The following is a 12,889-nucleotide window of genomic DNA, read 5'->3' on the forward strand; positions in this document are numbered from 1 at the left end:
TTGCAGAAGAGAAATTAGGAACTATATTTGTCAGAATCCCCTTCCCTGTATGGCTTCAAGTTCCAGTTCACCTATAGAGAATCTGCATGAGATACGGAAGGTAAGGGTGGGAGAGAAGTCGTTACTCTCCTGAGACAGTTGCAGCCAGATGCCTGGGCTGATGTGAGAGTGCAGAGGCTTCCCAGTAAACTGCTGAGGACTAGCTGCCTAGTGCTTTGGGCTCAGATGTCAGTGTCGACTTATTTTCAGTGGTGGCTTCCCTGACCTCTATTTCCTCAACCTTTCTAAAAGTTATGCAACATGTCCCTATTCTATATTAAAACTGTTATACCTGGAACACATAGGGTGGATTCTGTTTTCCTGACTGATAATTGAGTTAGGATTATACCGAATATACAATTTTGTATTGTCCTCATTCATGTAGCATTTTTATGTGAGCATTTTCCCACAATGCTTCAGAGGTATCGTTTTTCATGGCTGCAGTATGTTAATTCCCATCCCATGAGCAATACTGAGAATAATGGCATGCATTTTAAAAACAGCTAGTCAGAACTGAGAGCGCAGTCTGTGAAAATGGAACAGAGAAATACTAACTGACCCACATGGTCACTGGATCAAGAAGTTTAGTCTCTAACACAGTAATCAGCCACTGGCTGCTATACTGTGGAGCTGACACCATTATTTTATGCAAGTACTCCCGGCCCATGTTGGTTCAATTTTTATAGTTTCAGTAATCCAAAGGTGACATGGAGTACCTATAACGATAATTAGGCACACATTTCACCTTTGGAAGATATCCCATCTTTTTATTCTGAAAATGAAGACAACTCAAGTTCTTTTGGGGAGGAGATTAGTTAAAAAATGAACAAACAGGGGCAAGCCCAGTGATGCAAGTGGTTGGGTGCAAGTGCTCTGCTGTGGCGGCCCGGGGTTCGCCGGTTCGGATCCCGGGTGCGCACCAATGCACCGCTTGTTGAGCCATGCTGTGGCGGCGGCCCATATAAAGTAGAGGAAGATGGGCACGGATGTTAGCCCAGGGCCAGTCTTCCTCAGCAAAAAAGAGGAGGATTGGCATTGAATGTTAGCTCAGGGCTGGTCCTCCTCACCAAAAAAAAAAAAAAAAAGAACAGGATATAAATAGGTAGATGGATGGACAGATAAGTCGTATCTCAGGATCTGAGGGCCTGCAACAGGACGGGATTCTTTTCCCTCCCCAGCTCTTCCTTCCTGGCTTGCTCTTCTCTTCATTCAACCTTACCTAGTCTGTCAGACCTGGAAAATACGGGAAAGTGATGGTTGGGAGTGGAGTAGAGGAAGACTTTTCTAGATCTTAGAAGATGCATTAATTAAAAGTTGCTAAGGCTTATAATCAAGAATCAAGACCCTTGTAGGTATGAGATTACCTCAGTAATAAATTTTATGCAAAATTTCAACCATATCAAAAATTCTGAAGTTTTTGCTAGCAACAGAAGAGTGAAAGGGAAAACATGCCATAACAAACAAAAAATCCTCTAATTAGCATATTAAAAATACATACATACCTTATCTTCTTGACTACGAAAATAATATAATGTTTTTCCTATAAGTGTACACCAGACTCTCTTGGAGTAGCCATGTTTTACCTGAAATCACATTTCAAAGAATTACAAATGTAGCTCAGAACTCTGACACCTTAAAGTATGGTTTATACACTCTATTTAAAGCTCTACAGGTATAAGTTTGCTCAAGGTATAAGTGATATTACAACTAGACTGTCCAAATGCTGTTTAAAATTTACCTGTTATAGTATAGCATGGCTTGTTCTGCTTTGGTGCTCACCATTCAACATTTAACAAATGTTTATTATATGTCAAGTACTATGCCTAGGACTGAGGATTCAAAGATGCCAGTTTCCTAAGTAAGTATATTTCATAGTTTCCATATTTTATAGATTTCCAATAACCTTGTAGCTCTCTGGGTTAACACTTTAATGTTAGAAATAAGCAGATTAAAAACTAAGAATTCTAGTAATTTCCAAAATGTAAAAGATTCATTCATTCAAAACATCTGATACCGTCTCCTGAAGTAATCATACATTGAACACATTTGATGCCTTCACCAGAAGGATTCATACAAAATAATAAAATAATATTAAAAGCTATTTTATGTATTGAGCACATCCTATGTCAGGAACTATGTTAGGCGACGGAGACAGAATTTTTTTTTTTTTTTTTTGTGCGGAAGATCAGCCCTGAGCTAACATCCATGCCAATCCTCCTCTTTTGCTGAGGAGGACTGGCCCTGAGCTAACATCTATGGCCAATCCTCTTTTTTTCCCTTTTTCTCCCCAAAGCCCCAGTAGATAGTTGTATGTCATAGTTGCACATCCTTCTAGTTGCTGTACGTGGGACACAGCCTCAGCATGGCTGGACAAGCAGTGCATCAGCGCGTGCCGGGTTCTGAACTCCGGCGGCCAGTAGCGGAGTGCGTGTACTTAACCGCTAAGCCACGGGGCCGGCCCAGGAGACAGAATTTGAATCTAGCTCTTGACTTTGACTAGTCAGAAACTAGTCTAGGTACTGGGGATACAGATAAGAACAAAACATAGTTTCTCTCCTCACGAAGCTCACAGCCTTGTGAGGAAGACAGACAATGAACCCAGCAGTTCGCTATACACCTTCATAAGAACATCAAGAGTTTACATGTACATGCGTTTTTTGTGGAAGACGTTTTACCAAAATTTTCAAATTGTGCGTACCACCATTTGATGGCTTTATGAAGATCCTTATTGTGAGCTCCTCCCTGCCCTAGTCCTGCCCACATACAGGCATTGAAGATCTTTTCCAGACAGTCCCAGCTACATCCTCAAGACTGGAAGAACATCAAGAACCCCATTCCTGTCAATGAGTAAGATTTACCATAAGCCCTATTGCCCAGACCTAGAATGTGGGGTCCCTGGTTGAGCTTGCCCTATAATCCTACTACCTTGGCAGCCCTGCCAACTTCTGCCTTGAGGCCAGGCCCTCTCCTGCAACAGTTAGAGTGGGCTTCAGTCTGGAGAGGCCCACCGCCTGGAAATCAAGACACGCCAGTAAAACTAAAGCCCAACATTCTGTCGTCATGCTTGCGCACGGCGATAAATATTAAGGAGAAATATAAAGCAGAAAAGGAGAAAGAAGTGCTTGGGGAAAGGGGGCATATTTTACTATTTAAACTAAGGTACTCAGGAAGGCCTCACTGACACTGAGTCAAGCCCTGAAAAAGGCAGATGAGCTATGCAGTCATCTGAGAGAACACTCCGGGCAAAGGAAGCAGAAGCGTCAAGGCCCTGAGATGGTGTGTGTCGGTGTGTCTGAGACCGAGCTAGTGAGGGGCGAGGTCACTGGGGAAGGGGTAGGGGGTGAGGGGGGGCACGCATATTTTGCAGGGCTCCTGTAATGACTTACATTTAAATGGACTGTTCCGATGGTAATACATTGAAGAATATAAATTATTGCCATAATAGATTTTACAGGAAGCAAGTCACTATAGCAGCAAAGGCCTGGATTCCGAGGTCGAATGGACCAAAGCTTACATTCCCGTTGTACCACACACTAGACGGATGTCCTCAGGCAACTGACTTAACCTCTCAGCTTCTGTCGGTAACAAGGGATTACTGTACACCTCATGGGGCTGTTGTGATGACCAAAGGGGAAAATGTAAATAAAGGACAATAGTAATTACTCAATAAAGGCTTCCTTCCTCACTATGAATAAGGAGAAGTAAAACACATGTTTCGTGTAAACCCGCAAACGCAGCCAGCCTCTGGGCTTTCAAAGCTATGGTTTAAGCAAATAACTCCAACACGTAACAGTTTGACGGATTTAGAATGCTGCTTGAGGAAAAACAAAAAAACGTTTCATTTGGCAAGACATGTTTCAGTTTAATTAAATTTAGAAAGATATATTTACAGACAAATATCCTGGAAGTTTTAAATAGTTCGTGTTATGCAGCTGTTTTTTTTGCCTCTTCTTTTAAATGAACTCCAGAAAGGAGTCTCACCAAAACCAGAGCATAATGCCTCTGGCTAGAGAGAGTATCCTTTTGAAATGATTTATCTTTAAAATAGAACAATAGTGCCCTTGAAGAACTACAAATTAATGAAGACCTTTTCCAATTCACTGTAAAAGCTGTATTTTAAAAACAGAGTATCTTTATATGCAAATCTGATTATATTAGGATTTCTTACAACTCTGACTTTATTCTGAAAAACTCATAATAAAACAAATTATACTAGAAGAATCCTCATGAAGATTTAAAGGCAATCTCAAACCTCAAGGCTTTGGCGAACTAAATAACCGAAAGATGATTTTTTTACTTTGCATCTGTAACAAAGGCACTTCATATCAGTTCTGTTTGAAACTCTCAGGACAAACAGCATGCCATATGCTGATTAACCTTTGTCATCACACAAAACAAGCTCCCAGGCTCTTCTCGCCTCGCCTCTACTCTCATGCCTGTAGCCTTCACCACAGATCCTGCCACCAGCCTTGCTGACTTCAATATCTAGGTGAAACTCTTGTGATAATAATAGCTAGTATTTTTGGAGTGTATATGATGTGCCAGGCACTGTTCTAAAGCACATTACATGCTTACATAATTCATTTAATCCTCCCAACACCCTGTGAGGTTGGCACTATTCTTATCCCCACTTTACAGATGAGGACTCTGAGGCCCAGAGCCTGTAAGTAACCTCTTCAAGGTCACACAAGTGGCAAGTGTCAGAGCCAGGATTTGTGCCCACACAGTCTGGCTCCTAAGCTCTTGCCCTGGCCTTTTTGCTACACTGCCTCTCTACATCCTTAACTCACAGCTCCTTGCTCTCTTGATTTCCAATAACCTTTGCTATCCCTTCATTTTTTTTTTTTTTTTTGGTGAGGAAGATCAGCCCTGAGCTAACATCCATTGCCAATCCTCCGCCTCTTTTTCCCTTTTTTCTCCCCAAAGCCCCAGTAGATAGCTGTATGTCATAGTCGCACATCCTTCTAGTTGCTGTATGTGGGACGCCGCCTCAGCACGGCTGGACAAGCAGTGCATTGATGCACTCCCGGGATCCAAACCCGAGCTGCCAGTAGCGGAGCACGCGTACTTAACCGCTAAGCCACCGGGCCAGCCCCACTATCCCTTCATTTTTGCCATCCACCCTCTCCCCCACACCTAGTCCCTTTTTTTCATTGAGAACTGCTCCACTTCTGAAATTTACATTTTACTTTCTGATTTCAACCTCCTCTCAGTTCCCTCTCTCCTTACTCACACCGTTCCTATTCTTTGACCTCCTTCAAAACTTTAAGTCCCCTGATCCTTCCAATTTATTCCAGTTTATCAGTTCCCTCCTGGCCTCTCTTCCTTCTCCACCAACCTTGGATCCCATGTTTGATCACAAAATAACTCTTGCTCCAAGGCCTGTAATTATGTCTCATTCCTATGCTTCTAACAAATCCACTCAACAAAACTTCATCTCCACTTACTTTTAAGTAATTCAGTGGAGAGTGTGGGAAGAGAGAGAAGGTTATAGGAGGTTTTAAGAAATAACATTAGCCATAGTTAATAACTGTTGAAAACTGGGTGATGAATATATGAGGGTTCATCCTATTATTCCTTCTGCTTTCCCATGTATTTGAAAATGCCCATAATAAAACATTGATTTTAAACCATGACCTTGATAAATATGTATAAAGCAAGCAAAATGTTAATTGTAGAATCTAGGTGGTGGGAATATGGGAGTTCACTGTAAAATATTCTTTCGACTTTCCTGCATATTTCAAAATTTACCTCATAAAATGTTAGAAAAAATGCCATCACTACAATGTAATTCTCTGCTCCTATTTCTGGGCATCTGAAGATGTTAGAGAAAAATAACCAATGTGAACTCAAATCACTAAAGTCAGGCAGGCCCTTAGTAACACTTATCAATCCTTCTATTTGTTCTTGGGTATATTTTCCTTTCCTGATTATTCTCAATCCTTTCCCCCACTCTCAGGAAATAACTTTGTCTAATGGAGTAATCTTCATCAAGACAACATTGGACATTAGACGTGATCTCACTCAATGCCCCCCAAACTTAGAGATTCATCTTTCCTCACCTTTCTACCAGCGCAGCCCTTCCACTGTGCCTTCCCACCATGCCCGCCCACCCACTTCTTCTGGACTTTGTTCTTCATCTTCCACTTCTCCTCTCTCCTGGCTTCTTCTCAATTCATCAACTCAAGGTACGCCTTTCCTATCCTAAAAAATGCCTCCCCTGACACCATGTTCCCTTCCAGCTTTATTCTTTCTCATGTGCCAGAAATGTAGACAGTCCTTCAAACTCAAATATTGCACTTACTCATCTCCCCTCTACTCTTCAACACACTGAGCACTCTACCACACCTGACACTGCTGTTCATTCCCTTGTCAAACGTTCCACTCCTGGGCCTCTATGACTTACTCTCCAGGGTCTCTTCATACATCCTTTATGTGCCCTCAAATTTTGGAAACCCCCGTGTTCCATTAACAGTCCCCTGCTCTTCCCACCCTATGCATTTTCCTGGGTGATTTCTCTCTGTCATGGATTTAACTATCACATGTATGTCAACAATTCCCCAAATCCTTCTCTCCAATTTAGCCCTCTCTGATGTAGACTGGTATTGTCACTGCCTGCTGAACTTCTTCACAAACTCTAAAAATTGACAAGTTCCAAAATTACCTTTTAATTATCCTAAAACTGCTCCTCCTTCCTGAGCTCTTATTATCTGGGACCATCTTTTACCCAGCCATCCTTCTCTCTCCCAATTCCTAACCCTGAATTCAATCAATCCAACTGAAGATTTTACCTCCTACCATCATTTAAATTCACCCTCTGCTCTCTTTCCCTACGACCAGTTCAGAGCCTCATCCTCTTCAAGAGAAGCACTTCCACTAACCGTTCTTAGAACCTCCAGCTTGCCTCCCACAAATTCATCTTCCTCTCAGCAGAGTAATCTGTTAACAACATGAATATACCCACGCCCCTGTTACAAACCCTGAAGGGTTCCATATCACCTTCAGGATGCAGAACAAAGTCCTTAACAAGACAAAAAAAAAACCCTCTAAGATGGAGTCCCTCCAGTCTTTTCTCCAAAAGCCTTGCTCTTAGCATGGGTGGCACTGCTTTGAGATACTGTGCCTTTGTTCATGCTGTCTCCTAGCCTGAGATACCTCCCCTGCCCATTTCCATTTGGTGTAACTAATTCCTTCTCCTCCCTGAAGACTCAGCACAGGTAAATCTTCCCTGAGAAGTTGTTCCTGATCCCACAGTCTAAATGAAGTTTCTCTGTGACCTTGCTGTGCATGTCAATAAGGTATTTATACATATCATTATAAATATGCTTATGTCGCTTCCCCAATAGATATGAGGCTCTCTGAGGGATGGGACAGCGGCCTATTCATCTTCATATCCCTCAGCCCATTGGCTGGCATGTGGTAACTGCTCAACAAATTTTTGTTTTTAAAATAAATGAATTTTTATACAGAAAATGTCCTTCTGAAGCATTAAAAGAAAAGTTGCAAGAGTGAATATCCAGAACCAAATTAGTCAGGTTCTTAATATCTACCTACATATTTCTGTACTTAATAATAACAATGTGACAACTTGAAAAAGCCTCCTCCCCTCCTAAGTATTCAAATACCATTCTATAGTATCTCAAATTGTAGCCTGAAGGTGGGCTCAGAACAAGTCACTCAGAATAACTGAGGGAAGTTTTTCTCTTATAAGGCTGTGAGGGTGAAAATACGGGGGTGGACAAGCCTTCACAAATGGTAGGAAGGAAACCTAATTAGCATCCTGTCTATAAACCCTAACGGTTTAGTCATCTGATAATCACATCAGCTTACTCTTTAAGATGCAATTGTGAAATGGGAAGCAGGGAATAGCAGAAATGTAACAGGAGCAGAAATTGACAAGCCAGGGCAATAAATTAAAAACAAGCAAACAAACAAAAAAACTAATTATAGGAGAAGTAACAAACCCTTAGCCATGAGATCACCTTCAAGTCTAAGGGTTTGATATACATGATCTTTGAAATAGGAGGACAACTAGTTATTACGAATTATAGTAAGAATGTGATTTAAAGTAGCACTGTGTTCACTGGAAAAATACATATTTGCACAATACCAGGGAGTTCTCTAACCCATCAGTAACTGAAGAAACATTTTCATGGTAACGTAATATTTTGGAAGAAAAACACAGTGCATCTCTTTGTTGAATGTATTGGTCAAGTTTTTTCTCTTACTTTTAGAATAGCTGGTCAGTCTTTGTCAATATTACTGAAGAACACCCACCTGTATTCCCACATTAACGTTAAGTATAAATTACAGGGTGGCATAGCTCATTGACATCTAAATTTTTCACCTCTTACATAAACAAAGGACATGAGTGATGAATGATTATGTAGAGCTTATTTTTATGTGTAATATTTTGTGTGTAAACATTTTATTGTAATTTTCTAAAAGTGACCAATTGAACTTTTTAAAATTTAAAAATAATATTTATCTTAGCACAAATCAATACTTATTCTAAAAAAGTTAGAAAACAGAACTAAGCAAAAATAAAATAAAATCACATACGGGTTGTAATTAGTATTTTGGTGGTGAACATGATGTAATCTATGCAGAAATAGAGGTATAATGATGTACACCTGAAATTTTTACAATGTTATAAACCAATGTTACTGCAATAAACAAAAAATTTAAAAAATAAATAAATAAAATAAAATCAAATCACATAGAGATAACCAATATAACTTTGTATATTTCCCACTCAGACATCTTTCTATGAATATGTTTAACAAAAATGGGATAATTTAATACTGCACTCTACTTATTTTATCACTCAGTAATACATCATAACATATTTCTATAAAATTAAATATTCTTTTACAACATTTAAAACGACTGCAAGTAAAGCATTATCTGATTATATAAATATTTATTTAAGCTATCCCCTACTCTACATCTAAGTTAATTCCAACTTTTCTCTGTTATAAACCATGCCATGCAAGTAATCTTTCTGGGATAATGTAATATTCTATATCTTGATAGCGTGACAGTAAATATCTGTCACAACTCATCAAACTCTACACATAAGATCTGCATTTCAGTACATGTTAATTATATCTCATTTTTTAAAAGTAGGGGAAAAAAATAAGCCACGCTGTGATGGACATCCTTATACTTAAATCTTTTGGAAACTAAGACCATTGTCTAAGCATAAATTTCTTGGGCTGAGATTGCTGGATCAAAGTGTATGTATATATATTTTTAAAACATTTAATATTCATTCACTCATTTGTTCATCCAAAAATATTTAATGAAATATATAAAGAGTAAACACTTTGGCTAAGACACTGCCAAATTGCTTCTAGAGTAATACTGTCACTAGCAGATTTTTTTTTTTTTTTTGTGAGAAAGATCAGCCCTGAGCTAACATCCATGCTAATCCTCCTCTTTTTGCTGAGGAAGACCGGCTCTGAGCTAACATCTATTGCCAATCCTCCTCCTTTTTTTTTTCCCCCAAAGCCCTAGTAGATGTATGTCATAGTTGCACATCCTTCTAGTTGCTGTATGTGGGACGCGGCCCCAGCATGGCCGGAGAAGCAGTATTGGTGCGTGCCCGGGATCCGAACCCCGGCTGCCAGTAGCGGAGCACGCGAACTTAACCGCTAAGCCACGGGGCCGGCCCAAGATTTCTTAATTTGTGTCAATACTGTATTTCATGATTTTAAAAAAAGTCCTCCTTTTGACCAGATTTTTAAAAATATGTATTATTTCAAGTTGTGCTCTTTAAGAAAATTATTAGTGATAGTAAAACATTTTTCCATATGCTGATTGATCATTTGTCTATCTTCTTATCTCTATCAGCTCTACTTCTCTCCCATTGTGTCCTTTGTTTCTTTCCCCCATGGGTATTTATCCTTTACTTACTAACTAGAAAAAGCTTGTTTTTCACTTGTTTCAAATACCTTTTCACAGCTTTTCATTTGTCTTTTAAAAATTCTGCTTAGAGAATTTTTGACAGTAAGAACACTTACATTTTTATGCATAGTAGTCAAATTTGTCATTTTTCATCTTAGTGGTTTTTATCTTTGGTATCATACTTAAAACACCCTTCCCCACCCCAAGATAACATAAATATTCAACATACATATTTTCTGACACCCACATTTCATGATCAGTGGGGCCAATTCTCTAATTGCCTGAGACACTGCCTTGTACATAAATTAGTTCCTACCTTAGTGAGCAATCCCTTCACAGCTGGTTTGCCCTCAGGCTGCAGGAAAAGGGGGTTGGCAGCTTGTACTCGAAGAACATTCTGTAACACTTTAATCCATTCCTCCAATATATTGGGAGAATCTGCAGTCAGATAGTATGTGTGTTTTTCAGTGGTCAACTAAAATGGGATGAGAAAGAGATAGGAAAGGAAACTCTAAAGATTTAGGATTATTAGCATTTCCTTGTCTATTCTTCAGATGTCACTACTTAACATGGAAACAAACATGCTAAACCTTGAATCCTGGGTTCTAAATAAATAACTCCGTAAATAATTTAGCATATTTTAACCACTTTGTAAGAATTACAATAATTAACTTTTTGTGGAAATGCATTTTTTGCACTTCAGTTTACTTTAAACTTTCCATAGTATTAAACTTTCGGGTCATGATTTTTTTATCTTGTTTACTCATCACGTTTTCCTTTTCTGCCTTAAATGTGCTACAGGCTCCTGGTTGTTGAAATGAGGAGCAGAATGACTACAGACTGTAATAAAAATAACAGATTTTTAGCAAATAAAGAGGAGTTATTTGTTATAGAAAGGAAGAAATCAATTATAAATAAAATAAGAAGATCTTGCATATAAGAAGAGAAATTCTTGGAACTAACATGTGAACAGATATTATGAACTTACAATTTTTCAGTCTCAAATTAACCATATTTCAAATTTTCCAAATATTTCAGAAGCTTACAAATGATTCTTATCTGCCATGCTCCAAGAGGAAGCTTTCCCTGATTCTCCTTTCTACATTTTTGGGGAGTTCTCAGGTATAATCCACTGGAAACATTGATAACGTACCTTTCTGATAAATGTTGTATGCCATGCCTCCAAAGGAGCAAGATAAGAAAATAACAATTATTAAAGCCATTGCAGAAATAAAGTGTCTGAATGTCAATCACATATACCAAACTATCTCAACAGCCTGCGTTTTAAATTTAACAGGTTTCTGGCAAGACCGGCCTCAGGTGTGGGTGAAATGGTGAACAGCTACCTCTATGTGGGACTTGGTGGAACCTAAGACAGCCCTTCTGCTCACCAGTATCTTTCCCCTTGTGTGTTACAGCATCTGAAGTTCATAGAAGACCTGCCATTTTCTGGTTCTGTATTAAAATGCAAACTCTCCTGAATTTAATAGTACATGAAATTACCAACATGTTATTGGGAATTCATTTATCAGATAACCCTTCCCTAAAACAGACAGATAGTTTGCCAGCTGAGAATAGCTGGGAGATGAGGTATAGGGAAAGAACAGTACAAGGGATAAAGGGCAAAGAAAGTGTAGTGGGAAATTACTCAATACAAACTTAGGTTCTATTATAGTTTTAACTAAGAAGTCCTGGGGTTTCACACATTTTTGAGGCATCCAACTGACCCCAAAGTGAATAAAGAAACATTGAATCAACCAATCTCCTCTCCATTAGCTTGGATAATTGAGAAATCAGTTTTGTGTGATACAAAAAAGTAAAAAAAAAATTAAAAAGTACCTGAACTGTTTGTTTGTTATCTCCTCTTAAAATACTGCAAGTTGCACTAAGTTCAATATGACCCTGGGGTTTTCTAATTACATCACTCTGTATGAAAGGAAGAAAACAAAATGTAAAGTGATTACCTGTGATAGTAATAATAAGAAATGCTTTGTATAATTAATTGCATTACAGGGAAGAAAATCAGTCAGGACTTTGATTTATAGTTTGAGGAATTCAGTTCTAAATAGCAAGCACTTTCCACTCACCGGAGATTTGTAGTAAAGTAATTCACCACCTTTAAGAACAAACCATCTCCGCTTCCAAGTTTTGACTTTACCACTCATTTTTAATAAATAGCCGGATTTTTCCAGTGGTTCCTAATTAAAAAGAAATGTTAAGAAATATTTAAGTTTCCTTTTGCAGGCTCAAACTAACAGATTCATTAATGTTTAAAAAGAAAAACCTGCATCAGTGTTTACATTTTTCCCGTTATCACTGGAAGACGAGCAAGTTTTAGGGAGCTTCTGCTCTGGCTGTGAGTACTCTGTGTCTGTGGAGTAAGCATCTGGGGGAATAGCATAATCACTTTCAGAAGCCACAGAAGACAGAGACACACCTAGAAGAATAAAGAAATAAATCAAGTCAATAGTTAATAATTGGGTGGTCCAAATGCCAGCTGTGAGTTCTCCTAAGCAATACAGCTATTCCTAAACCATAACCCTGCCTAGACTAGATTCCTTCTCATGCATTTGGCATGAAAAACTTTTAAAGCAGAAAACAGAACTAAAGGGTAAGGACTATCATGTAAATCTCCAAGAAGTCAAAGGAACATAAATACTATTTTAATATGATTACAAGCACAGCTATTTTTACATATATAAAATGTATCCAATAGCCTAATAATGTATCTTTTATTAAGGATTAAAAATATGTGTATTTACATATTGATATATAGGCAAACAAATGTTTAATCTTAATTTATCAAGATTTGCATAATCACATTTAAACCACTTAATTTTTCTAATCATTTTTAAAGTAATTCACATTAAAAAAACTCCACAATTTCAGTAGTATTTTCCATATAAGTCCAATGCTACTAGTTTATAGATTTTAAAAATCT

The 12,889-nt window shown here is 38.4% G+C and overlaps 1 protein-coding gene across 5 annotated transcripts in view; it reads right to left on the reverse strand.

Annotated features, from left to right (window-relative positions):
• PLEKHH2 (pleckstrin homology, MyTH4 and FERM domain containing H2) overlaps positions 1-12,889 on the reverse strand; it is a 105,002-nt gene that overhangs the window by 42,615 nt on the left and 49,498 nt on the right. For 4 of the 5 annotated variants that reach the window (XM_087436833.1, XM_087436829.1, XM_087436828.1 and 1 more), the window contains exons 12-17: positions 12,249-12,385; positions 12,036-12,146; positions 11,788-11,874; positions 11,102-11,128; positions 10,265-10,423; positions 1,542-1,622 (exon numbers count right to left, since the gene is read on the reverse strand). In XM_087436833.1, the coding sequence (XP_087292959.1) occupies positions 1,542-1,622; positions 10,265-10,423; positions 11,102-11,128; positions 11,788-11,874; positions 12,036-12,146; positions 12,249-12,385 (602 nt within the window). The remainder of the gene's footprint in view (positions 1-1,541; positions 1,623-10,264; positions 10,424-11,101; positions 11,129-11,787; positions 11,875-12,035; positions 12,147-12,248; positions 12,386-12,889) is intronic. The other variant, XM_087436830.1, reaches the window with a different exon arrangement.

The sequence above is a fragment of the Ceratotherium simum genome, chromosome 11 (assembly GCF_057802395.1).
Source record: "Ceratotherium simum simum isolate JZ-2026a chromosome 11, ASM5780239v1, whole genome shotgun sequence".
Taxonomy (NCBI): domain Eukaryota; kingdom Metazoa; phylum Chordata; class Mammalia; order Perissodactyla; family Rhinocerotidae; genus Ceratotherium; species Ceratotherium simum.